Source organism: Brachyhypopomus gauderio, unplaced genomic scaffold (assembly GCF_052324685.1).
Source record: "Brachyhypopomus gauderio isolate BG-103 unplaced genomic scaffold, BGAUD_0.2 sc60, whole genome shotgun sequence".
Classification (NCBI taxonomy): Eukaryota; Metazoa; Chordata; class Actinopteri; order Gymnotiformes; family Hypopomidae; genus Brachyhypopomus; species Brachyhypopomus gauderio.
In genome coordinates this window covers 1,887,276-1,912,163 of record NW_027506881.1, presented here as the reverse complement: position 1 = coordinate 1,912,163, position 24,888 = coordinate 1,887,276, and the positions used below count along the sequence as shown (strand labels likewise).

General features: G+C 48.3%; 2 protein-coding genes and 1 non-coding gene across 10 annotated transcripts; 2 read left to right on the top strand and 1 right to left on the bottom strand.

Moving 5' to 3' along the window:
• The first annotated feature begins 2,552 nt into the window (after positions 1–2,552).
• Positions 2,553–6,253, top strand: irf4l (interferon regulatory factor 4 like). Of its 5 annotated transcripts, none has more exons than XM_076988136.1 (9): positions 2,553–2,743; positions 2,848–3,035; positions 3,133–3,319; positions 3,512–3,594; positions 3,728–3,863; positions 3,946–4,053; positions 4,672–5,004; positions 5,349–5,452; positions 5,983–6,253. In XM_076988136.1, the coding sequence occupies exons 1-9, from the start codon at positions 2,731–2,733 to the stop codon at positions 6,211–6,213; spliced, it is 1,383 nt and encodes a 460-aa protein (XP_076844251.1). In that variant the 5' UTR covers positions 2,553–2,730; the 3' UTR covers positions 6,214–6,253. The 5 variants fall into 5 exon arrangements, with proteins under 5 accessions (XP_076844251.1, XP_076844250.1, XP_076844249.1 ...); XM_076988135.1 differs by having other exon boundaries at positions 2,685–2,743; positions 2,845–3,035; XM_076988134.1 differs by lacking the exon at positions 2,553–2,743 and having other exon boundaries at positions 2,776–3,035; positions 3,728–3,848.
• A 2,453-nt stretch (positions 6,254–8,706) lies between these two features.
• Positions 8,707–24,214, bottom strand: ncoa7b (nuclear receptor coactivator 7b). Of its 4 annotated transcripts, none has more exons than XM_076988040.1 (16): positions 24,057–24,214; positions 22,170–22,323; positions 19,416–19,600; positions 16,434–16,504; positions 15,414–15,521; positions 15,169–15,255; positions 14,906–15,031; positions 14,505–14,689; positions 13,334–14,112; positions 12,716–12,887; positions 12,349–12,496; positions 12,137–12,259; positions 11,089–11,241; positions 9,821–9,916; positions 9,488–9,561; positions 8,707–9,372 (listed from the first exon to the last, which is right to left on the bottom strand). In XM_076988040.1, the coding sequence occupies exons 2-16, from the start codon at positions 22,205–22,207 to the stop codon at positions 9,237–9,239; spliced, it is 2,481 nt and encodes an 826-aa protein (XP_076844155.1). In that variant the 5' UTR covers positions 22,208–22,323; positions 24,057–24,214; the 3' UTR covers positions 8,707–9,236. The 4 variants fall into 4 exon arrangements, with proteins under 4 accessions (XP_076844155.1, XP_076844156.1, XP_076844157.1 ...); XM_076988041.1 differs by having other exon boundaries at positions 13,334–14,079; XM_076988042.1 differs by lacking the exon at positions 15,169–15,255.
• A 268-nt stretch (positions 24,215–24,482) lies between these two features.
• trnae-cuc (transfer RNA glutamic acid (anticodon CUC)) lies at positions 24,483–24,554 on the top strand. The gene has a single exon. It is a non-coding gene; the product is annotated as a tRNA-Glu (tRNA).
• The last annotated feature ends 334 nt before the right edge of the window (positions 24,555–24,888 follow it).

Sequence of the window (24,888 nt, the reverse complement as noted above, 5' to 3'; positions counted from 1 at the left end):
GTGTCGGACAGGTGTGCTGCTCAGTGTCCAGGTGTAATGTGGTCAGGATTGAAAATAACTGTGAATCTCTGTTGTATAAAAACAACATATTCACCCTGTTAATGCTGTACCTCCCCCACACACCACAGATTATTACAAAAGTACCCCTGCAACTAATATAGTACAAATGACCTTTATTTAGTTATTTCCACCAATGAAAAGCAGTTCATAAGAATTGTGCTGGAAAGAATAGTAAAAACTAAACTTAGGTAGCTCAAGTAGTTTGTTACTTCAGAAAGATACAGAAGTGAAATCTGAATCACATCATTAATCTTTCCGAAAGATCACGGTCCTGAAAAGTCAGACTCAAAGAATCTGCTTTAAAAAATATGTATATCTGCACATTTCAGATATGGAAATCAAAAGATGAGTTAAGCTATTTTACAGGAAATATGAATGCATTTTTGTAAAACAAATATCAAAATCATTATTATTAAAAATAAAAAATAATTCAATAATACATAATAATAATAATAAAAGTTTTAAAATAATCTTTCTGTTTTCTGCAGTTAAAATCTATTTACTTATTTGGTTTAAACAGTATCATTGTGATGTTTTTGGAAAACCTTAAAGAAAAATGACATACAAATTCATTACAGTTGTCTCCTTGTTCTCGCAATTAATTTAAATAATCACTACATTTTATTTACCTACATTTAATTAGCACCATAACTTATTTTTCTACTATGTCTATTAATTAGGTTGGCTTCATTTTCTCCATTGAACACTCACCTGCACATGGACTACTGTACCACTTCCTGTGGGTAGATCCTTCTGTCACGGAGTCAGAATTACACACGCGACCTTCAGAGTGGTGCTCCACAATGGATCATCTGATTGTGCATGTCTAGAAGAAGCTGTGTGAAAATTGAAATATCACCCACATTTGGATACATTTTAGAAAAAATTCTGAATATATTCAGTGCTCATTCTAGAGAAGCTGTTTGGATTCATATCAAATGGTCAGTTCAGTGTCTTCAAACCATAGTCAGAATCTGCTCTCAATGAATATATAGATAGTACAGTTATAATATCAGTACGGTGTGTAATAAGCCCACTTTCACATGCAGTGCGTAAGGACACTGAGTTACCAGACAGATTTAATGGTGTGTGTTGGCCACATCTGTGTTGGGCTTTGGTAACGTATTGACTCAGCACATTTTAGCTTCATCATAGATGTCGATTGTACAGATAAGAGCAGGTGGCCTGCAGGGGGCGGAGCTCATTTGAATATCCGACAGTCGACCACAGAATGTTCAGATTTCTGGGAAAATGACTTGAGAGGATGAAGGGGGGGGGGATGAGGGGGGTAAGGGGGATGAGGGGGGTAAGGGGGATGAGGGGGGGTAAGGGGGATGGGGGTTTTTAGGGGGATGGGGGGTAAGGGGGATGAGGGGGGTAAGGGGGATGGGGGGTTTTAGGGGGATGGGGGGTAAGGGGGATGGGGTAAAGGGATGAGGGGGTAAGGGGGATGGGGGGTTTTAGGGGGATGGGGGGGTAAGGGGGATGGGGTAAAGGGATGAGGGGGTAAGGGGGATGGGGGGTTTTAGGGGGATGGGGGGTAAGGGGGATGAGGTGGGGTAAGGGGAATGGGGTAAAGGGATGAGGGGGGTAAGGAGGATGGGGGGTTTTAGGGGATGGGGAAAACAGGCAAAGTTAGGATGCTGCATCCTGCAATTTAAGCACTAAATATTGCTTCATTTGCAAAGTGTCTTTATTTACATTTTTTACATTGTTTAGATCATTGACAATATGTTGTTTCTCTGATGTATAAAAACAACATATTCACCCTGCTCATCCTGTACGCGCCGCCACACATCACAGATTATTACAAAAGTACAAACCCTGCACTAATATGTACAAATGACCTTTATTTAGTTATTTCCACAGATGAAAAGCATAAGAATTGTGCTGGAAATAATAGTATAAATTAATCTCACGCAGCAGGGAAAAGATCAAACAACCGGATGCTACTTTTGATTTCATTGTTTTTATTTATTTGTTTAGATTATTTGATTCCAAAATCTTCACAATATGGATGATCAAATTAACGAGCACGAACGAAAGGAAGAATGCACGAAAACATCAATTAAACAGCGAACATGTATTCATTTTATTTTCTTTTACGTGGTATTATTGGATATTGTGCTGTTTCGTATCATGTGCTATAAGATGTTCCCAACACGATGGCGTGTTGAGTCAGGGTGCTGAGTAACGCTGGACTCCCGCGGGACTTACGGCTGTTCTGGGGTCACAGCCAGTCATTTCTAGACAAACGTTCAGTACCAAATAACTATGTGACTCAACTTTAAACGGGAAATGTGCTGTGCCAACCTGGCCCAGAGGTGTGGGGGGTTTGGTCTGGGTTATTCTGGGCTCTCATGAATCTATTTCTTCTACACCGCATAAACTTCAACATGACTTGCCATGCAACCGAATTTAGGAAAACCAAATAAGTTTGTTTCAATTCAAGATGCTTAAAAACCGTCAGTATGCACGTGTGCGTATGAGTGTGTGTGTGTGTGTGTGTGTGTGTGTGTGTGTGTGCATCTGTGCGCGTGCACGCAGGCAGAGTGCGCGTGCACGCAGGTAGAAGCGCTCGAGCGCATCTGGCCGCGGTTCTGACGCGCGCCCCGTGCACGCAAATTATCAGGAAAGTTGTGGCTGAAATTTGAACGACATGAGTTTCAAATGTCAAATTCTGGTAGGTAGGGTAAGCGTGTTGTTCTTCGTACAATAAAAAATAAAAGAAAAATAATAATAATACATTTTCTGAGATGTATTTCACTTTTTCGTTTCCTAAAGCAGGGTCGGTTTATACTATGGCAGGAATCACCGGTAACGGGAAGCTACGTCAGTGGCTGATAGAGCAGGTGGACTCAGGTAAATACCCCGGGCTCACGTGGGAGGACAGCGAGAAAACCACATTCCGCATCCCCTGGAAACACGCAGGGAAGCAGGACTACAACCGGGACGAGGACGCCGCACTCTTCAAGGTAGACGGAGGCCGAACGGGAGCGCGCCTGCCCTGGAGAGACGGAGACCACAGGGCGCTGTGCTCTTCCTCACAGGGCGCTGTGCTCTTCCTCACAGGCATGGGCGCTGTTTAAGGGCAAATACCGGGAGGGCATCGACAGACCGGACCCACCGACCTGGAAAACGCGCCTGCGCTGCGCGCTGAACAAAAGCACTGACTTTGAGGAGGTTGTTGAACGAAGTCAGTTGGACACATCGGACCCCTACAAAGTTTACAGGGTGATTCCAGAAGGCACAAAAAGAGGTCAGTAATTTAGTTTAGTTCAAAATAAAAGTTATTTAAAACGTCGCAGATAACTTTCTTTAACAATCTAAGATTCCAGACGCATGTCAGCGTGGTAGCTATCGCAATTTTGTTTTTAAAGATATGTGGACCATATAACTATTACAAAGTTATCTCCATATTCTAAAACTCTTTTATTTATTTGTTTTTCAGGATATAAATCCTGTGAAGTCTCAACAATCACAAGTTCTCCCAACTTCTCGCTGTACCACGCACACACACCGCTGCAGAGTCAAGTACGTCCGCTTTTTTTATCATATTAAGAATGAAAGCAGAGAGAATTTGAGACAATACTTTGTGGACAATAAGTTTGAAACTGCCATTCCAATTGTCGTTACCATACTAATAAAGTGTGTGTTCTTGGTACAGGTGTGTAACTTTGTGTCTCCGGCTGAGAGAGCCTGGAGAGATATCACACCAGAACCAGGTCCATTTTTAGACATCCACTCTCCCTACAGTCAAAGCACATACACTCCACACTGGGACCCTGGTACTGACACTATATGTGTGTGAACAAGCATTTTTGTCATTATTTCATGCCCACATAATTATTGTATAGTGATAGATTTGTGTTTGTGTGGCTGTAGGTTACCAGATCAGTGGCTCCTACTATAACTGCAGCGCTTACGACACGACACCATCTCTGTTTAGTTTAGACCAGTGCATCCGCTCAGCAGAGGCTCTGGCCTTTACAGGTGAACGCACACACACACAGACACACACACGCACACACACACACACGCACGCACGCACGCACGCACGCACACACACACACACGCACACACACATAGACACACACACAGACACACACACACACACGCACACATGCACACGCACACACACGCACAGACATACGCACACACACACACACACACACACACACACTCACACACACGCACGCACGCACAGACACAGACATACTCACACACACCCACACACACACACACACAGACACATGCACACACGCACACACACACACGCACGCACACACACACACACGCACACACACACACACACACAAACACACACAGACACACACACACACGCACACATCCACACACACGCACAGACATACGCACACACACACACACACACACACACGCACGCACGCACAGACACAGACATACTCACACTCACACACACCCACGCACGCACACAAACACACACGCATGCACGTACACACAGACGCACGCATGCACGCACGCACGCACGCACTCACACACACACACACACACACACGTGCACACACGCGCACACACACACACACACACACACACACACACGTAACATATGGTCTGACTGGCCTGTTTTAGACTCCAGGCTGCAGGTGTGTGTGTTCAGTGGCGACGCTCTGGTCCGGGACGCGACGGTCTTGGCGGGCGGAGGATGCCGGTTGGCCCCCTATGACGAGATCCAGCACTACGGTGGCCCAGGGGGGCCAGAACTGGTGGCGCTGCCTGAGGTGGAGGGTGCTGGACTGGAAGGTGGTGTCCTGGTCTGGATGGCTCCCGATGGCCTGTTTGCCCGTCGCCTCTGTGAGGCCAGGGTGTTCTGGGAGGGAGCGTACGCACCCCACACCCACAGGACCGGCAGGCTGGAGAAAGAGCACACCAGTCAACTCTTCGACACAGAGCTGTTCCTCAACGGTTGGCATCATCACACACATTCACTTAAAGTAGTTAATGAGACATTAATGAGGCAGCGAGGGCTAATTCACACAGCACTGCTGCACTACAGTGTTCCTTCATTCAGCCGTTTACCACAGAAAGTGTTTATGTAATGAGGGGTCCGTGCGAGAAGATCGAGGGGCTAAAGTTAAGCAATATGCAAATGCATGTTGGACTTTCCAGGGTGTGTCTGTACATCCTGCATGACTGGCCGTCCCCGCATTCCCACAGTGAGCTTGTGAGAGAAGAAAAGAGGAAGAGGCCCTTCGTGTTCGTCCACTCACCTCTCTCTCTCTCTCTCTCTCTCTCTCTCTCTCTCTCAGAGGTGCAGGGCTGTTCTCTGCAGGCACGCCCCCTCCCTCCCCTCCAGGTGTTGCTGTACTTTGAGGTGTGTCAGGGCCCTCAGAGGAGAACCATCACTGTGCAGGTACCTCCGCCTCACCTGGGCCTCCAGCTCCATCGGGGTCCCCAGCCGAGATAATGACCAACTAGGATCTTAGCTTAGCCAACTAGGGTCATCTTAGCTAGTGCATCACATGCTTCTAATGTCATGCAGTAAAGATGTGGTCTGTTTTGGGACACAGATTTTCAAAAATTCGAAACATGTTTGCATTACATGAGGACGGCGTGTGAGGTGTGTTTCTGGGGAGAGTGTCACAGGCGTGTGAGGTGTGTTTCTGGGGAGTGTCACAGGCGTGTGAGGTGTGTTTCTGGGGAGTGTCACAGGCGTGTGAGGTGTGTTTCTGGGGAGAGTGTCACAGGCGTGTGAGGTGTGTTTCTGGGGAGAGTGTCACAGGCGTGTGAGGTGTGTTTCTGGGGAGAGTGTCACAGGCGTGTGAGGTGTGTTTCTGGGGAGAGTGTCACAGGCGTGTGAGGTGTGTTTCTGGGGAGTGTCACAGGCGTGTGAGGTGTGTTTCTGGGGAGAGTGTCACAGGCGATTCCCCTCCGCTCCTGTAGGTGGAGCCGCTGTTCGCTCGCCAGCTCCTCCTCCTCCAGCAGACCAGCACGATGCCTGTGAGGGGTCAGGAGGCCCCGCCCTGGGACCAGCAGGGCCACGCCTCCGCCAGCTCCCATCAGCCCCACGGCTATGGTGCAGAGGACTGGCTTCACGCCGTGCAGCCAGCCAATCAGGACGCATGTACACGGCCGGACGTCCCAGCAGGACTCAGGACAAGACCTGCTTCATAGAATCAGCAAACTCACATAATGGTTGATGCCCTTCCAAAAATATGAGATAATAGGGGTAAGGGGGGGGGGGGGTAAAGGGGTAGGGAGGGTACAGAGGTAGAAGGGTAGGGGGTAAAAGGGTAGGGGAGTAAGGCGGTAGAGGGGTAGGGAGGGTAGATGAGTTAGAGGGGTAAGGGGGGGGGGGGTAGAGGGGTAGGGAGGGTAAGGGGGGGTAGAGGGGTAGGGAGGGTAGATGGGTTAGAGGGGTAGGGGGGTAAGGGGGGGGTAGAGGGGTAGGGAGGGTAAGGGGGGGTAGAGGGGTAGGGAGGGTAGATGAGTTAGAGGGGTAGGGGGGTAAGGGGGGGTAGAGGGGTAGGGAGGGTAGATGAGTTAGAGGGGTAAGGGGGGGGTAGAGGGGTAGATGGGTTAGAGGGGTAGGGGGGTAAGGGGGGGTAGAGGGGTAGGGAGGGTAGATGAGTTAGAGGGGTAGAGGGTAGGTATCTGGTCTATAAGGGAGTGTGGATTAAAGAGAATGATGATCAGACTGATTCCTGCATCGTTTTGAGTTTCATTATTTTTGAAGTTCATGAAGGTTTTGCCTTTCACAGCATCACAGGGAATATTCACGTTTTGCTTTATTTTTTTTTAACATTTTAAACATATTGAATGTTTGTTTGGATTTATTATACATGAAGACAGGCTGATGTAACTGCACTGATTCAATCCACAGCACAAAAATTGTGAATAAATCTAGTATTGTTGTTTAGTCAATTATTTAGTCTGAAAGATTTGGCAAGGCCCACAGAATCAAGTGATCTTCAGTTCTGAATAGATGCAGTTTGTGTTTTGACACTTAGCATTAGCATGGCCTACACATCAGTTTGATAAAAAATAAATTCAATTTCCTCAAAATATTAAATAAATCAACATCGTGTGTCATTTATTTTTATTTGATTCACTTTAACAGCCAACAATAAATAGAACATGTAATAGTGATAATTACACAGAACTGGACTTCAGATATTGGACTGAACAGAAACACTTTGGAATATTTATAGTGAAGAGTATTGCAGACAAGGTTCAATTCCCCCTTATACAACAGCCATTTATATCAGTAGCACACCAGGCTGTGCTGTAGTGAAATGAACAGACCAGCACGGTCACTACCAGGAAACTAAAGCTAACACAAAGCTAATGGAGATCTTGGCATACAGATATATGGATTTAGCTAGTTTAGCCAAGCACGCTTATGACTGTAGTGATAAATAACAAATCAACCAAGTGAAACATCTCTCCCCACACAGGGATGTCTCCCCACACCGGGGTGTCTTTCCCCACACCGGGGTGTCTACCCCCACAGGGACGTCTTTCTCCACACCGGGGTGTCTCTCCTCACAGGGGTGTCTCTCCCTACACCGGGGTGTCTCTCCCCCCACAGGGATGTCTATCCACACCGGGGTGTCTCTCCCCTTTATTTTTAGATTTGACTTTTGCTCTTTCACCCAACTGTCAAGTGACAGTGCCTCTAAATGAAATATATAAATATATCGATGTCCATTTGTAATGGTGAACGGTGAAAGGGAGACTTAACGTGTGAGATAAAGCTGCTGTATTCCAGCTGCTAGGCAGACGGAAGCAGACATCGTTTTAGCTTTGTGCCAGTGGCATAGCAAAAGACGCTAATTAAATGAAATACTTCTCACACACGTGAACAAGGCTATGAATCCCAGCGTTCTCACTGGGGTAGTGCTGACTAACATTTATTCACTAGCAGTAATGTTAGTATTTGTCACTGAAGTGTACTTTGCCACACAGCTATAAGTATTAATCATCTTAGTGCGGAGACAGATGGTGGTCAGTATTTGTGCGTGACATCTACTGGTAGATGTTCAACACTACAGTGGAGCTGGGCTGTGTGATCCTGGCACTAAACCACCATCTCCGAGAAACACATTCACTTTACAACTCAGTGTTGACCAAATAAGCCCCTAAAAAAACAACTCACAAAATCAATAAATCTCATACAAAACCATAGAAGGTGAATACATTTTCACATATAAAGAATTATATTCAACATTAAACAACAGAAATTAACAAAAAATATTTTTTTGAAACATTAAAAAACAAACAACAGTATAAAAGTAATCTCCATCACGACAGTGTAAATAAAACTTTGGTCAAGACGGTGCGCTCTCTCTCTCTCTTTCTTTCTTCTCTCTCTCTCTCTCTCTGGAATGTGTTTGAGACAGACGGCATCACGGTGCTTGCACAGAACACTAGTACACGCCACGGCCCCCACCCTCCTCCACCCCACTCTCTTCTACCCCACCCTGCTCTACCCCACCCTGCTCCACCCCACTCTCTTCTACCCCACCCTGCTCTACCCCACCCTGCTCTACCCCACTCTCTTCTACCCCACCCTGCTCCACCCCACTCTCTTCTACCCCACCCTGCTCTACCCCACCCTGCTCCACCCCACTCTCTTCTACCCCACCCTGCTCTACCCCACCCTGCTCTACCCCACCCTCCTCCACCCTTGTGTAATCAACCATGCCATCTCTGCTGTCCCGACACACAGACAATGCAGCTCCCTGCGGGACGCTCATGTCCAAGGTAGCTCCACACACACAGCCTCTGCCGTCACATGAAGAGTGGTTATATTTCAGCAGTGTGTCTGCTGTTGCATGCTGGGATACGTTGTGGGCGTGGTTAAGGCAGACTGACACAGGCAGACAGAAGCCTGCTTCTCTCTACACAGGCCTGGACCAACACAACGGGATTAAACACAAAGCAGTCAAGTATAATCACGTTTAACCGTGTAATGCCGTAAACAGTTTGCGTGTCAAAACAAGCGTCTACAACCCCACCTGAAACAGTTCGTCTCCACCAGCTAGGACCACATAAAGGTGGAGTACGTCCTGAAATGTTACGTTTCTTGCTATGAGCTGGATGCAAGTGTTTCTATATTTCTCACAGTATGTGTGTGTGAGTGCGTTCATGGGTAGGTTTTGTGTGTGTGTGTGTGTGTAGCTGTGGCAGGGCTGTCACTCGAAGGCCCAGACCTCCAGGTTCTGGACGGTGAAGTCCTGTTGTGAAGACAGCGGTTGGTTGTTGAAGGTGGAGCAGCTGGAGGTGGTGCCATGATACAGGTCCGCATCCAGCCACAGGCCCAGGTGACCCCTACACACACACACACACACACACACACACACACACACACACACACACACACACACACGTATGACAGAGCCACACAGACCAACCCAGCAGCTGAATCTAACTACAGTGATCTTACCCTCCTCCTCCTATCTGAAGAGAGTCCAAGTTTCCTTTCACAAAGTAGGAATTTTCACCAGTCCAGCGGAACACCTTTCAAATAAAAACATCTATATCAGTATTTCTTAACAAATATCATGTAACATAAATCATGTCTCATATTTAAATATTACCATGACATTTAACTACACGTTTACAGTATTTGGATGAAAGTTTTGAAAATAACATTTGGTGTGTTTACTGAGCCACAGTTTATCTTAGAAAATGTTTACAAACACACACATACACACACGCACGCACGCACGTGCACGCGCGCACACACACACACATACACACACACGCACGTACGCACCTTAATTTCAGGGTTGAAAGTGTACAGTAAGGTCTCCCCTGTACCGTAATAGTGCTCACTAACTCTGAATGGATGAGTTGAAAACGCACCATAAATCTATGAGGAAAAACACACACACACAGAGACAGACACACACGCACACACACACTTAGTAAACAGCACCATTTTTACTACAGAATCTCAGGCAGGTTATTAAACACGTGTGTGCCACATAGCAAGAGCACAGGCAGCCTGAGTGTGTATCGCACTCAGTGTGTGTAGCGTGTGTGTAAAATGTGTGTGTAGCGTGCATGTATAGCGCGCGCGTGTAGCACGTGTAACGCGCGTGTGTAGCGCGTGTGTGTGTAGCGCGTGTGTGTGTAGCGTGTGTGTGTAGCGTGTGTAGCGTGTGTGTAAAATGTGTGTGTAGCGTGTGTGTGTGTAGCGTGTGTGTGTGTAGCGTGTGTGTGTGTAGCGTGTGTGTGTGTAGCGTGTGTGTGTGTAGCGTGTGTGTGTAGCGTGTGTGTGTGTAGCGCGTGTGTGTGTAGCGCGTGTGTGTGTAGCGCGTGTGTGTGTAGCGCGTGTGTGTGTAGCGCGTGTGTGTGTAGCGTGTGTAGCGTGTGTGTGTGTAGCGCGTGTGTGTGTAGCGTGTGTGTGTGTAGCGCGTGTGTGTGTAGCGTGTGTGTGTGTAGCGTGTGTGTGTGTAGCGCGTGTGTGTGTAGCGCGTGTGTGTGTAGTGTGTGTAGCGCGTGTGTGTGTAGCGTGTGTGTGTGTAGCGCGTGTGTGTGTAGCGTGTGTGTGTGTAGTGTGTGTGTGTAGCGTGTGTGTGTAGCGTGTGTAGCGTGTGTGTGTGTAGCGCGTGTGTGTGTAGCGTGTGTGTGTGTGTAGCGTGTGTGTGTGTAGCGTGTGTGTGTGTAGCGCGTGTGTGTGTAGCGTGTGTGTGTGTAGCGCGTGTGTGTGTAGCGTGTGTGTGTGTAGCGTGTGTGTGTGTAGTGTGTGTAGCGTGTGTGTGTGTAGCGTGTGTAGCGTGTGTGTAGCGTGTGTGTGTGTAGCGCGTGTGTGTGTGTGTGTAGCGTGTGTAGCGTGTGTGTGTGTAGCGTGTGTGTGTGTAGCGTGTGTGTGTGTAGCGTGTGTAGCGTGTGTGTGTGTAGCGTGTGTGTGTGTAGCGTGTGTGTGTAGCGTGTGTGTGTGTAGCGCGTGTGTGTGTAGCGTGTGTGTGTGTAGCGCGTGTGTGTGTAGCGTGTGTGTGTGTAGTGTGTGTAGCGTGTGTGTGTGTAGCGTGTGTGTACCTGCTCCTCCATGTTCTTGATGGCCAGCATCACGGGCCCCTCCAGCTGCCCCAGGTTCCTGTACAGGGTCTTCAGACTCGTCCCGTGTACCACCGTACTGTACACCAGTCGCCACGGACACCCCTGAAGCCGGGCCGGTAGCCTAGCAACCAGCTGGGGAGGTCACAGGAGAGTAACAGGTCAGCAACCGCCTCTAACCGTGCGTAGTTACCCCGCCCCTGACTGTGTGTAGAAACCCCGCCTCTAACCGTGTGTAGAAACCCCGCCTCTAAACGTGCGTAGTAACCCCGCCCCTGACTGTGTGTAGAAACCCCGCCTCTAACCGTGCGTAGTAACCCGCCCCTGACTGTGTGTAGAAACCCCGCCTCTAACCGTGCGTAGTAACCCCGTCCCTGACTGTGTGTAGAAACCCCGCCCCTGACTGTGTGCAGTAACTCCGCCTCTAACCGTGCGTAGTAACCCCGCCCCTGACTGTGTGTAGTAACCCCGCCCCTGACTGTGTGTAGTAACCCCGCCCCTGACTGTGTGTAGTAACCCCGCCCCTGACTGTGTGTAGTAACCCCGCCCCTGACTGTGTGGCCAAATCAATGAAACGTGGCCCATCTGCTCTGCTGACCACAGGATAACACACGTACAAAAAAGCTATTTTATATTTCCCCAGAAGATGGTAGACATGAGACACCCACACCCATCACACAAACATACTTCATTATATTATACATTATATATAATTATACTTCATTATATAATTTCCATATATTTGATAATGTATTCTGTCCTTTCTGAGGTACATCTGCACACAAGCTTCAACTAGGAACCAGTCAGCGAGTTCCAAACTCGCCTTAAACTGACGAATGAGTTTAAGTGCTACATTATTTACGAAAAGTACTGGGAAATATTCTTACATACAACATTAAGAACTTAATGTCACGAGCGTTTAGGGAAATGCACCCCTGGTCATTAGAGGCATGACTGCTGAAGAAACCCAGCACACAGCGCCCCCTGCTGTACAACATGCTCAACACCACCAACAGGACGTGTGCGGGACCTTTTCCACGTGCGTGTCCTGGAGGACACTGCTGGGCTGGGTCAGGACGCACGTGTCCAGGGCTTCGTCCTCCTCGTAGCTGCACAGACTCTGTCTCCTCTTGGCTTCGTTGATGGTGATGATCTACGGAGAGATTGTAGCAGCTCAGCGTCCAGGCTGTGATGACGGTCAGAACCCCCCCCCCCCCCCCCCCCCAGGCTAAGTCCAGTCACCTCCCAGCTGCGGGGCACTGGGTCACTGAAGAAGTTGTCTATCATGTTGAGCTCATCCTTCTCCACCACCACAAAGCCCTGTTCCTGGGCATCGTTACCGTAGGCATCAGGAGAACACTGGATGAAGAATGAGTACAGGTGGTCCACCCTGAGAAGATCAGGACAGATCAGGACAGGACAGATCAGGACAGGACAGATCAGGACAGGACAGATCAGGACAGGACAGATCAGGTCAGGACAGATCAGGACAGGACAGATCAGGACAGGACAGATCAGGACAGATCAGGACAGATCAGGACAGATCAGGACAGGAGAACGGAAGTTAGTGATATCTCAGCAATGCACACACACTCTCACACACTCTCACCTTTCTTGTGGTACAGCAAACCAGTACTCTGGCTGATTTCCTCTGGCCCCAAAGGAGTGGGCGGGGCTAGAGGTCCGACCAGAAGCGAAGGACTTCCTCATTGGCTTCCCAACTTTGAAGCAGAGGAACATGGGAGGGTTCTTGCTCTTCTCCTCAGTGGAGAGCAGCATGTCTGCAGAAAGGACCCACACAATGTTCGCTCACGTGCACACCTTCACGTGCACACCTTCACGTGCACACCTTCACGTGCACACCTTCACGTGCACACCTTCACGTGCACACCTTCACGTGCACACCTGCCCAAGGCCTGCCTAATCAACATGTAGCTGTGATAGCAAGACATCAGAGTGGCCGAAAACGCCAGTGTAGTCACAGCATAGTGCCTTGGGCAGATGAACAAGCCATGTTAGCAATTTTTAAAGCAATTAAGATTATAAATGTTGCTTTATGTTCATTTTCTAAAAGCATTGCCTGTCAGGACCCGTGAGGTGGGGGGGGGGGGTGGGGGGAGCCGCGCTACCGTTAGGAAACTCGTCATCCGTGTTTAATCACATGTAGGTGGTGAGAAATGTCCGACCACACAATGACCATGTAGTGGCCGGTCCTCATGAAACTCACCTTCAATCGGCTCCTGCATCCGCTTCATCAGCCATGACTTCATCTCCGTTTCTTCAGATTCTTTTTCTTCCTCCCTCTCAATCTGCCTTTTCTTCAAACTTGGTCCCATCGTGGTCTCTTCTTTGTGGCTTGGTCCAGAAGAACTACAATTCCCAGAATGCCTGGTGGCATCACTAGCACTTACCTGGTGAGAAGCACCAGCATTGAGAATGTCATCAGTTTCATTCACTTCCTCTGCTACAGCGACACCGTGCGCCTCTCGACCGGCTTCCGTCCCGTCACGCTGCAGTGCGGGACCCTCCCCGTCCACAGCCAGCTCCGCCCTCTCATTAGTGACACGACTGTCAAGTCCCTCGTCCTCCTCCTCACGGCCCAGGTCACATGTCCCAGCCCCCCCCACGCTCTGGTCCGAAAGGCTCCGCCCAGTCACATTCACCCTCTCACAGTCGCTCATGTCCTGTGAGGACGACCCTCCCATCTCGAGGCAGCCGGTGTCTGCGGTCTCCGGTCTGCCCACAGACGTCTCCGCCATGCCGTTCTCCGTGCTGGAGTCATTCTGCAGGAGCTCCAACTCTGTGAACCCTTCATCGGACGGCGACTTCTCTGCTGGGTGGCACTCCGCCATGTCAGAGTCAGCCGCCTCAATGTCGTCTAATATGATTGGACGGCTGGGTCGACCGAGGGCCTCGTAGCGGCTGAAAGGGTTCAGGTCTCGTTCGGATGGAAGCTCCACCCACTCACCTGGCCTGTATAATGGACACAGATCCTGAGGTATGTCGCTACCGTGGAAACAGGTGCCATCGTGTGAGGGTGATGGGAAAATTAAGAGAGAGAAACAAACAAAAGAGAACTTAAAAATAAACAAATGAAACATCACAAAGGGATGAACTTAAAAACATGGCAAAACTGAAGACGATGAATTACTGAAATCAGAAATCATAAAAACAACCATAATATATGGTAAAAGGCATGTGTGACTAACTACTGGTGATCACAGTGAGGTGATGTGTGGGGAGTGAAATGAAAAAGTCTGGCAACGACAGTAATGTGTTCGGTATGATGATGACGCAAGTATTGCCAAGTCAGTATCACAATAACACTTAACAAATGATATATTGTCCAACCCTAAGTGCAACACATGAGTCAGTGGAGTGAAGCAGTCCCTGCTTACGATGGCAGCGCGTCTTTGAGCTTCATGCGGGACACGTCGTCGTACAAGGCCACGGACAGGACCTCCTCCATGGGGCAGATCAGGCCGTACTCCTCACACCCGTGCTCGATCACCAGCGGATCGGACTTGTGCGGGTCAAACATGATGTTGTTGGGTGTCACGATCATCACGCCGCCCACCACGCCCTGGTTACAGCGAGGAACAGTGCTCGGAAACCACGACAAGGACACAACCACGTCGGACAAGATTTGTAGTCCAAGGATCAAAGGTAGACGTGCTAGCACATGATTCAACAAACGTTCTCATCCCCTCTGATGCCAAAATGACGTATTTGTGAATTTACATTTAGATGAATCAGAAGTTAGATTGTCTCCGTCAGCTGAGCGACTCCGTTAACTCACCATGCCATCTGTGAAGTACTTGCAGCTCATCTTGAGGAATTTGACAGTGGCGGGACTCTCGTCCTCGGAGTGGGGGGACAGCGCCCTCTGTCTGCCTGCCCCAGACCTGCAGCTCAACTTGCCACCCTACAATATACATTTGAGGGGGTTTAAATGATATGAACATCCTAGAAAAACCTTTAACAAAGTAAAGAGAAGGTGAAATGTCACAAGTGTGTGATGGTTTATGAAGGAGCAGAGGTCAGAGGTCAGAGCTGGACTACCAGAGGCTCTTGGCCGGGATTCTGATCGCCCAAACCGGTTGAGCCGCCAGCAGCTCCTGATTGGCCGACATCAGGCACAAACAATCTCTGTGAAAGAGGAACGCAGGAGAACGCAGGAGAATCTCTGTGGCCACATTTGGGGAATGTGGGGATGTTGCATCAGCAATCCAGCAACCTACAACAGCCTACAGTGAGAGGGAGGGTCCTGTCCACAGAGGACCCTACCTGTCCACGGGGGACCCTACCTGTCCAGGGACGACACTGCGGGAGAAGAGCCGGTTCAGTTGGACCAGCGTGGTGGGCGTGATGTTGAATTTTAGTGCAATGCTGTTGAATGTGTCCTCAGGGCCCACCTGTGTTCTCACACACACACACACGGATCTGCAGTTAAATCTCATTTTCTTCCACTGACTCTGAACTACAAACATGAAAACCTGCACATCCAACTACAATCTGATTTGAACAACCCCATGATCACATTGTGATTTAGTCCTTCACAGATTAAACACTCACAGCGTCCTCCGCAGATAAAACACTCACAGCGTCCTCCGCAGATAAAACACTCACAGCGTCCTCCGCAGATTAAACACTCACAGCGTCCTCCGCAGATTAAACACTCACAGCGTCCTCCGCAGATTAAACACTCACAGCGTCCTCCGCAGATTAAACACTCACAGCGTCCTCCGCAGATTAAACACTCACAGCGTACTCCGCAGATTAAACACTCACAGCGTACTCCGCAGATTAAACACTCACAGCGTACTCCACAGATTAAACACTCACAGCGTACTCCACAGATTAAACACTCACAGCGTACTCCACAGATTAAACACTCACAGCGTACTCCACAGATTAAACACTCACAGCGTACTCCACAGATTAAACACTCACAGCGTACTCCACAGATTAAACACTCACAGCGTACTCCACAGATTAAACACTCACAGCGTACTCCACAGATTAAACACTCACAGCGTACTCCACAGATTAAACACTCACAGCGTACTCCACAGATTAAACACTCACAGCGTACTCCACAGATTAAACACTCACAGCGTACTCCACAGATTAAACACTCACAGCGTACTCCACAGATTAAACACTCACAGCGTACTCCACAGATTAAACACTCACAGCGTACTCCACAGATTAAACACTCACAGTGTACTCCACAGATTAAACACTCAGTGTACTCCACAGATTAAACACTCAGTGTACTCCACAGATTAAACACTCACAGTGTACTCCACAGATTAAACACTCACAGTGTACTCCACGGTGCCTGGTGGTCTTCTCTTCTCTTTCTTCGCTTGCCCGTTGGATTTGCGGTTGTCCTCTGAGAAACAAGCAAAAACGCCAGTTTCCAGCATCATAAACTGAATCACGATTAAATTACAATGTGTGCATACAACGTTTGTCCAGTGTATTCACTACTGCACCTCCAACACATGTCTGATTACTAGACAGCATCTCGGTGTGTACAAAAGGGCGTAAAACCTGCACATCACACGGCAGACGCGCTGTGTGAGGACAGGGGAGACGCGCTGTGTGAGGACGGGGGAGACGCGCTGTGTGTGGACGGGGGAGACGCGCTGTGTGAGGACGGGGCAGATGTGTCCCTACCTGCTTTCCCCAAGTTCACAAAGCTGAAGCTACACATTAAACTACAACTCCCAGTCACTCTGCTGTCCCGCCCAGGCGTTCACGTGGGACATGCGTGATGTTTTACAATGCAGGAACATGCATACAGATTCTCCAGCCCTCCTCTAACTGGGCCTACTGGTTCCACTTCCCAGAGGGAGATCATCTGTGTGTATGTGTGGTCACCCCCACTTAACCCCGGGGACCACTGAACAGAACTGCAGCAGGAACATATTTACAACTGACACACATTCACACTCTAAAATACTAATAAAATACTAGCAGTCTGTTCTATGATAGATGCTCTTCAGAGGACACACACTCTTTCAACCTCTTTCATAACTCCGAGTTCCTGGATGTCCCTGTGACAGTAATCACATCATTTTTCTCAGCTCTTGCTGGAAGTTTGAAGGATGTTAAAAAGCTGCTTCATTCAGATCTTTCTGCTTTAACATGTCCTTGATCACACACATGATTGTCATGGAAGGCCAGACCGACACATCAGTTCAAAACTAAGTTTCTCCATGCGAGTCAAACTGCTGGCTTGCTGTGAACCTGCATTAATGCAGACGGTGTTCATGCTGGGTCATAAAACAAGTTCCTCATCTGTGTAATTCATACAGCTCATCAATCACACAGATCTACAAGCCTGGACATCACTGCGCTGTAGCAAAACAACCAAAACCTCAACACAGCTCAGAGGTCCCCAGAGCTGCAGAGAAAGAGAAGCAAAAACTAGAAAACATAGAACGACAGCTAGAACGACAGCTAGAACGACAGCTAGAACGACAGCTAGAACTACAGGTAGAACCACAGGTAGAACCACAGGTAGAACTACAGCTAGAACGACAGCTAGAACCACAGGTAGAACCACAGCTAGAACTACAGCTAGAACTACAGCTAGAACCACAGCTAGAACTACAGCTAGAACCACAGCTAGAACTACAGCTAGAACTACAGCTAGAACTACAGCTAGAACTACAGGTAGAACGACAGCTAGAACTACAGGTAGAACCACAGCTAGAACCACAGCTAGAACCACAGCTAGAACCACAGCTAGAACTACAGCTAGAACCACAGCTAGAACCACAGGTAGAACCACAGGTAGAACCACAGCTAGAACCACAGCTAGAACCACAGCTAGAACTACAGGTAGAACTACAGGTAGAACTACAGCTAGAACCACAGCTAGAACGACAGCTAGAACGACAGCTAGAACTACAGCTAGAACCACAGGTAGAACTACAGCTAGAACCACAGGTAGAACTACAGGTAGAACGACAGCTAGAACCACAGGTAGAACTACAGCTAGAACTACAGCTAGAACCACAGCTAGAACCACAGCTAGAACTACAGGTAGAACTACAGGTAGAACTACAGCTAGAACTACAGCTAGAACCACAGGTAGAACTACAGGTAGAACCACAGGTAGAACCACAGGTAGAACTACAGCTAGAACTACAGCTAGAACTACAGCTAGAACTACATGTACTCTAAATGTGTCAAAACTGCTTTTTTTTCCCCCTCAATGTAGAACCAGTCCAGACAGATGACTGATTAACTGAGCTCTCCAGGCTCATTTCCAAACAGACAGTGAATGTGTGTGTGTGTGTGTGTGTGTGTGTGTGTGTGTATACACAGCCCTGCTACGTTGTCCCACAGCTGTGTGTGACAGGCTCGTGTAGACACCATCGCCGCACTCAGATGAAACAAGCAGACCATCATGATGGAGAGATGAGTGCGTCCACAACCATCTCGGCAGAACCAGGTACAGTGGTGAATAAACACACCGCTATCTTCTGTAAAACGGTCGTGGGTTGTCGCCTTAAACCTTTCGAAAACTGATTTAAATCTTCCCAGTGATTTAGAAAAGCACCATGCAGTATTAGAACATGCAATGTCTGATTATTGAGCACAAACCTTTCATCCAAAGTGGTGTTCAAATTTGCCAAATCATCATGTTAAATCAGTAAAGCAGGCATAAATTCTGCTGGGTGAGCAGAAGTTACATAAGGTCCAACGCAAACAAGCCTCGGCCTGTCACCTGGTAACGTGGTCGCCTTTATCTACGCTCTATTTTGGAGGTCAGTTTTGTTTGAAACATGAACTCGCTTGTGCTTGAACGTTTTGCCCGAGAGCTTCTGAACAAGTGCTGGCCAACATGAAGCCGTCTTTTCTCCGCTGAGGTGTGTGTGCCCGTCCTGAGGTGTGTGTGCCCGTCCTGAGGTGTGTGTGCCCGTCCTGAGGTGTGTGTGCACGTCCTGAGGTGTGTGTGCACGTCCTGAGGTGTGTGGGCCCGTCCTGAGGTGTGTGTGGGCCCGTCCTGAGGTGTGTGTGGGCCCGTCCTGAGGTGTGTGTGGGCCCGTCCTGAGGTGTGTGTGGGCCCGTCCTGAGGTGTGTGTGTGTCCGTCCTGAGGTGTGTGTGTGTCCGTCCTGAGGTGTGTGTGGGCCCGTCCTGAGGTGTGTGTGGGCCCGTCCTGAGGTGTGTGTGGGCCCGTCCTGAGGTGTGTGTGGGCCCGTCCTGAGGTGTGTGTGGGCCCGTCCTGAGGTGTGTGTGCCCGTCCTGAGGTGTGTGTGCCCGTGTGTGATGCGCTGCTCAAACCCACCTGGTCCCCCCCTCATGGCTGCCTCAGATTTGCTGGACTGGTCTCCTCCTGGGTTGTTGTTCTGGACCTGCTCAGCGGGGGCGGGAGCACAGATGATTGGTCCCTTCGAGTCTGGCTCCAGGGGGCTCTCCTCAGCCACGGCCTTCTCTGATTGGCTCTGTCTCAGCTGACGCCTCTTCTTCAGCCTAAGTGTCGCAGCATGACACAGCAGAACGAGTTTTAAGATCAGCTTCAAAACAAAGTGAGCTCACTGTGGTCGGCACGGTGATCTACTGCGAAAAGATCCGTTTCACACCATCCCATACACACACACACGTCCTCTTTCACTGTCCAGTTCTTGGCCAACATCTGACATCATCCCCATTACGCACAACTGATGGACTTTCTCTGTTTGTTTCCACAGCTCAGGGGTGCAAAGATGCAGCACATGGAGCCAACATGGCTGAACATGAGCCAACATGGCTGAACATGAGCCAACATGGCTGACCTTCTAACAGTCCAACCCAACTCCCCTCTGTGAGCCAAGCAGTGGAGAGATGCAGAAGAGTTGGACAATTAGGATGGAGGTGAAGAAATTAAAAATACATTATGTACACACGTGAGTGTAGACAGCAGTGCAGCAGAGATGGGGGTAGGGTAAGAGGAGGGGGGTAAAGTGGGGGTAGGGTAAGAGGAGGAGGGGGTAAAGTGGGGGTAGGGTAAGAGGAGGGGGGTAAAGTGGGGGTAGGGTAAGAGGAGGGGGGTAAAGTGGGGGTAGGGAAAAAGGAGGAGGGGGTAAAGTGGGGGTAGGGTAAGAGGAGGGGGGTAAAGTGGGGGTAGGGTAAGAGGAGGAGGGGGTAAAGTGGGGGTAGGGTAAGAGGAGGGGGAGGTAAAGTGGGGGTAGGGTAAGAGGAGGGGGGTAAAGTGGGGTAGGGTAAGAGGAGGAGGGGGTAAAGTGGGGGTAGGGTAAGAGGAGGAGGGGGTAAAGTGGGGGTAGGGTAAGAGGAGGGGGGGTAAAGTGGGGGTAGGGTAAGAGGAGGGGGGTAAAGTGGGGGTAGGGTAAGAGGAGGGGGGGTAAAGTGGGGGTAGGGTAAGAGGAGGGGGGTAAAGTGGGGGTAGGGTAAGAGGAGGAGGGGGTAAAGTGGGGGTAGGGTAAGAGGAGGAGGGGGTAAAGTGGGGGTAGGGTAAGAGGAGGAGGGGGTAAAGTGGGGGTAGGGTAAGAGGAGGGGGGGTAAAGTGGGGGTAGGGTAAGAGGAGGGGGTAAAGTGGGGGTAGGGTAAGAGGAGGGGGGTAAAGTGGGGGTAGGGTAAGAGGAGGGGGGGGTAAAGTGGGGGTAGGGTAAGAGGAGGAGGGGGTAAAGTGGGGGTAGGGTAAGAGGAGGGGGGGTAAAGTGGGGGTAGGGTAAGAGGAGGGGGGTAAAGTGGGGGTAGGGTAATAGGAGGAGGGGGGGGTAAAGTGGGGGTAGGGTAATCAGGTTTTGAACAGTTGGTCTACGCAGGGCTCCTGGCTGATGTCCAGTCAAACTGATATGAAGCCAATCTTGCTTAGTTCAGTGCTGTTCTTAAAGCCCCATCACTGTTAAAGGCAGTGTCATTATTACTGCTCAAAAAGATCCAAGTAAAGACCTCAACAGCCCATGAGACACGTCTACATCCAGGACATCTACAGGAGGGAGATACACACACACACACACACACACACACACGCACAGACACACACACAGACACACACACAGACACACACACACATACTGACACACACATACTGACACACACATACTGACACACGCACACACACACACACACACACACACACACACACACACACACACACACACACACACACACACACACACACACACACACACGCCCCCATCCTGGACAGATCTTCATACACACAAAGCCAATCAACAGCCCAGAAAACTGCACACCTTCTAGAAACATTCATCAAAGTATTCGACAGACACATGGACAAGCAGCGTGCACGGACACACTTGTGGACGACCAAACCACAAGCTCCCCGGGTAGAGTGAGGAAGAGGAGCCCAGAGGGGACGTCTCACCAGCGGGACAGCGGCGGTGCGGGACGTCCGGTGAGCCTGGCCCCACCCTTTCCCGTCCCGCAGACACTGCTGACCGTCTGCAGGACAAACATGATCCCGTACCACATCTCCGGTGCTCCTGAGAGAGCACGAGCGTGGGTGCGGTACGGGCCACACGAGAGCGAGCAGGAGACAGCGCGTGTGCACGAGTGAAAGTTTTGGCAGAAGAGGACCTGGCACTGGGACTGAGAGGGCCAACATGAATTTACATAATCTAAGCAAATGCATAGCCTATATATACACACACACACATTATATATATATATATACACACACACACACACACACAGCAGCCTTATCTCTTGTGCATGCATGAAAAACGGGCAGGTTTTTGAATGCATCTGTAAAATAATCCTGGGACATATTTGGAAACAACAGCCTTACTCTCATTTAAGAAGTATTCAGCAAGCGTGACGGGAAGAATTAATCTTTAAGATTTAATCTCTTCTTTACATAGTCCCTTCTCCTTTTCTCACAATAAAAACACCCAAACCAAAACTTATACTGTATTTTAAACCTGGGATCCACTATAACTATAAATATAGTGGTATATTAAAATAAACGGTCGTTTCCCACCACAGCATTTCGCCAGACAGGCTGGACGTACATGAGTTAATGTTGCCTTTCACATTCCGTATTGATTTATATGACCTATTCCGTATATCTGCCGTTTACCTGGCAAAGTAGCCGGGCCTTTTCTCCTTTTTCTCCATTAGGGACACGGATGGTGTGGAGAGTCTGGCGGTCCCTGGTCCAGTTGAAGGTCCAGTTGAAGGTCCAGTTGGAGGTCCAGACGAGGTTCCGACTCCAGTACTGCTGCCCGAGGCGACTGTATCAGACACGGGGAGAGCAGACGGGTGTGAGCCCGCCGTGTGCAGCTCCACACGGCCGCTGCATGACAGCTCAACCACAGCTGGGCTGCCTGACGCGTCCGCTAGCGCCACAGGAAGGCTGGACGACAGCCCGATAACTGTTTAACAAACGTCCTCTGGAAAACACCGTTAGCAAGCCAACATTTCATAAAGAGGCCACGAATAATGCTGGGGAGTTTAAAGCTACCTGCGGTTCACCAAACTAGTTAGCAGCCTTGATTTCTCAGGTACGCCGAGTTAGCTGCTAATGCTAATGCTAATGACAAAAAAGCAGAATGAAGCAGCACAGATGCTGTTAGCACATCGCTAACGCCACAGCAGCTATAGCACCGTGGGTGAGGTGGGTTAGGCAGCAAAACACACTATTACTGGAGAAATACAGACAAAACACATCTAGAAATAACACACCATCACTAGATAAATACAGACAAAACACTTCTAGAAATAACACACCATCACTAGAGAAATACAGACACATCTAGAAATAACACCATCACTAGAGAAATACAGACACATCTAGAAATAACACCATCACTAGAGAAATACAGACACATCTAGAAATAACACCATCACTAGATAAATACAGACACCTCTAGAAATAACAACATCACTAGATAAATACAGACACATCTAGAAATAACACACCATCACTAGATAAATACAGACAAAACACTTCTAGAAATAACACCATCACTAGAGAAATACAGACACATCTAGAAATAACACCATCACTAGAGAAATACAAACACATCTAGAAATAACAACATTACTAGATAAATACAGACACATCTAGAAATAACACACCATCACTACATAAATAGACACATCTAGAAATAACATCACTAGATAAATACAGACATCTAGAAATAACACCATCACTAGGTAAATACAGACACATCTAGATATAACATACCATCACTAGAGAAATACAGACACCTCTAGAAATAACACACCATCACTAGATAAATACAGACACCTCTAAAAATAACAACATCACTAGATAAATACAGACACATCTAGAAATAACACACCATCACTAGAGAAATACAGACACATCTAGAAATAACACACCATCAATAGATAAATACAGACACCTCTAGAAATAACACATCATCACTAGATAAATATAGACACATCTATAAATAACACACCATCACTAGATAAATACAGACACATCTAGAAATAACAACATCACTAGATAAATACAGACATATCTAGAAATAACACATCATCACTAGAGAAATACAGACACATGTAGAAATAACACACCATCACTAGATAAATACAGACACATCTAGTAATAACACACCATCACTAGATAAATACAGACACCTCTAGAAATAACACCATCACTAGATAAATACAGACACATCTAGAAATAACACCATCACTAGATAAATACAGACACATCTAGAAATAACACACCATCACTAGATAAATACAGACACCTCTAGAAATAACAACATCACTAGATAAATACAGACACATCTAGAAATAACACACCATATAACACACCATCACTAGATAAATACAGACACATCTAGAAATAACACACCATCACTAGATAAATACAGACACATCTAGAAACTGCGTATGTGGGAGGCCTGACTGTTGTGCGCTAACCAGATATCTACAGACAGTTAAATGCTTACAGTTTAAATGTCAACAGACATAACCGCCTCACACTCACCTCGCAGGCTACATGTCTACCGCCCCGTGATCACCACCGACGCTTCACGGTAGCGCGGATCCCGTCCGCGAGCTCCACCCGCCCGTCACAGCTAGGGTCAACACACCGGACGGACCGTTGTCCGCTTGGCAGGTTTGCAAACAACATCTTATTTGCATGGCGATACGCTGATTGGTCCGTTTCGTCAGGCTCCTCCTCTCGCTCTGATGTCATGTACACATTTTGCATGCTAAGCAAACGATACCAATCGGCTAATGTCTGTTCATATCTGCTCATCTGAAGAGGAAACGTGCTGTAATGTTCTGCCTGTTAATAATTATTTCATTCTAACTTGAAGAAGCGAAGTTCAACATTTCATGAGAGGAGTTATGGAAGAGGAGATATGGAGGAGATGTGGTGGAGGTGTGGTGAAGGCGTCTCCACACCTCCCTGGTGGTCTAGTGGTTAGGATTCGGCGCTCTCACCGCCGCGGCCCGGGTTCGATTCCCGGTCAGGGAATATGAGTTTTGACGACCAAATGACTATTTGCATGGTGTTTATAGGTATAGCATAACTGATTTATGGAGAAACAGGGCGACAAATAGTTATCTTAAGAATTGACAGGAAATCTTGCACAGAATAACTGCAGTGTTACACTTCAACAGATCATTATGCTTCTCATTTTAACCCTACAAATGAATTCTAGCTGTACTGCACACAATTACAGGATTTTAGTAGCCATAACTTTAGATATATATTTAGTGCTCACGCCCAGGTCATATCGGCTTTTGGGAAGATCATAACTTATTTAGAACATATAAAAGACAAGAGGCTGTCAAACGACAAATCATGA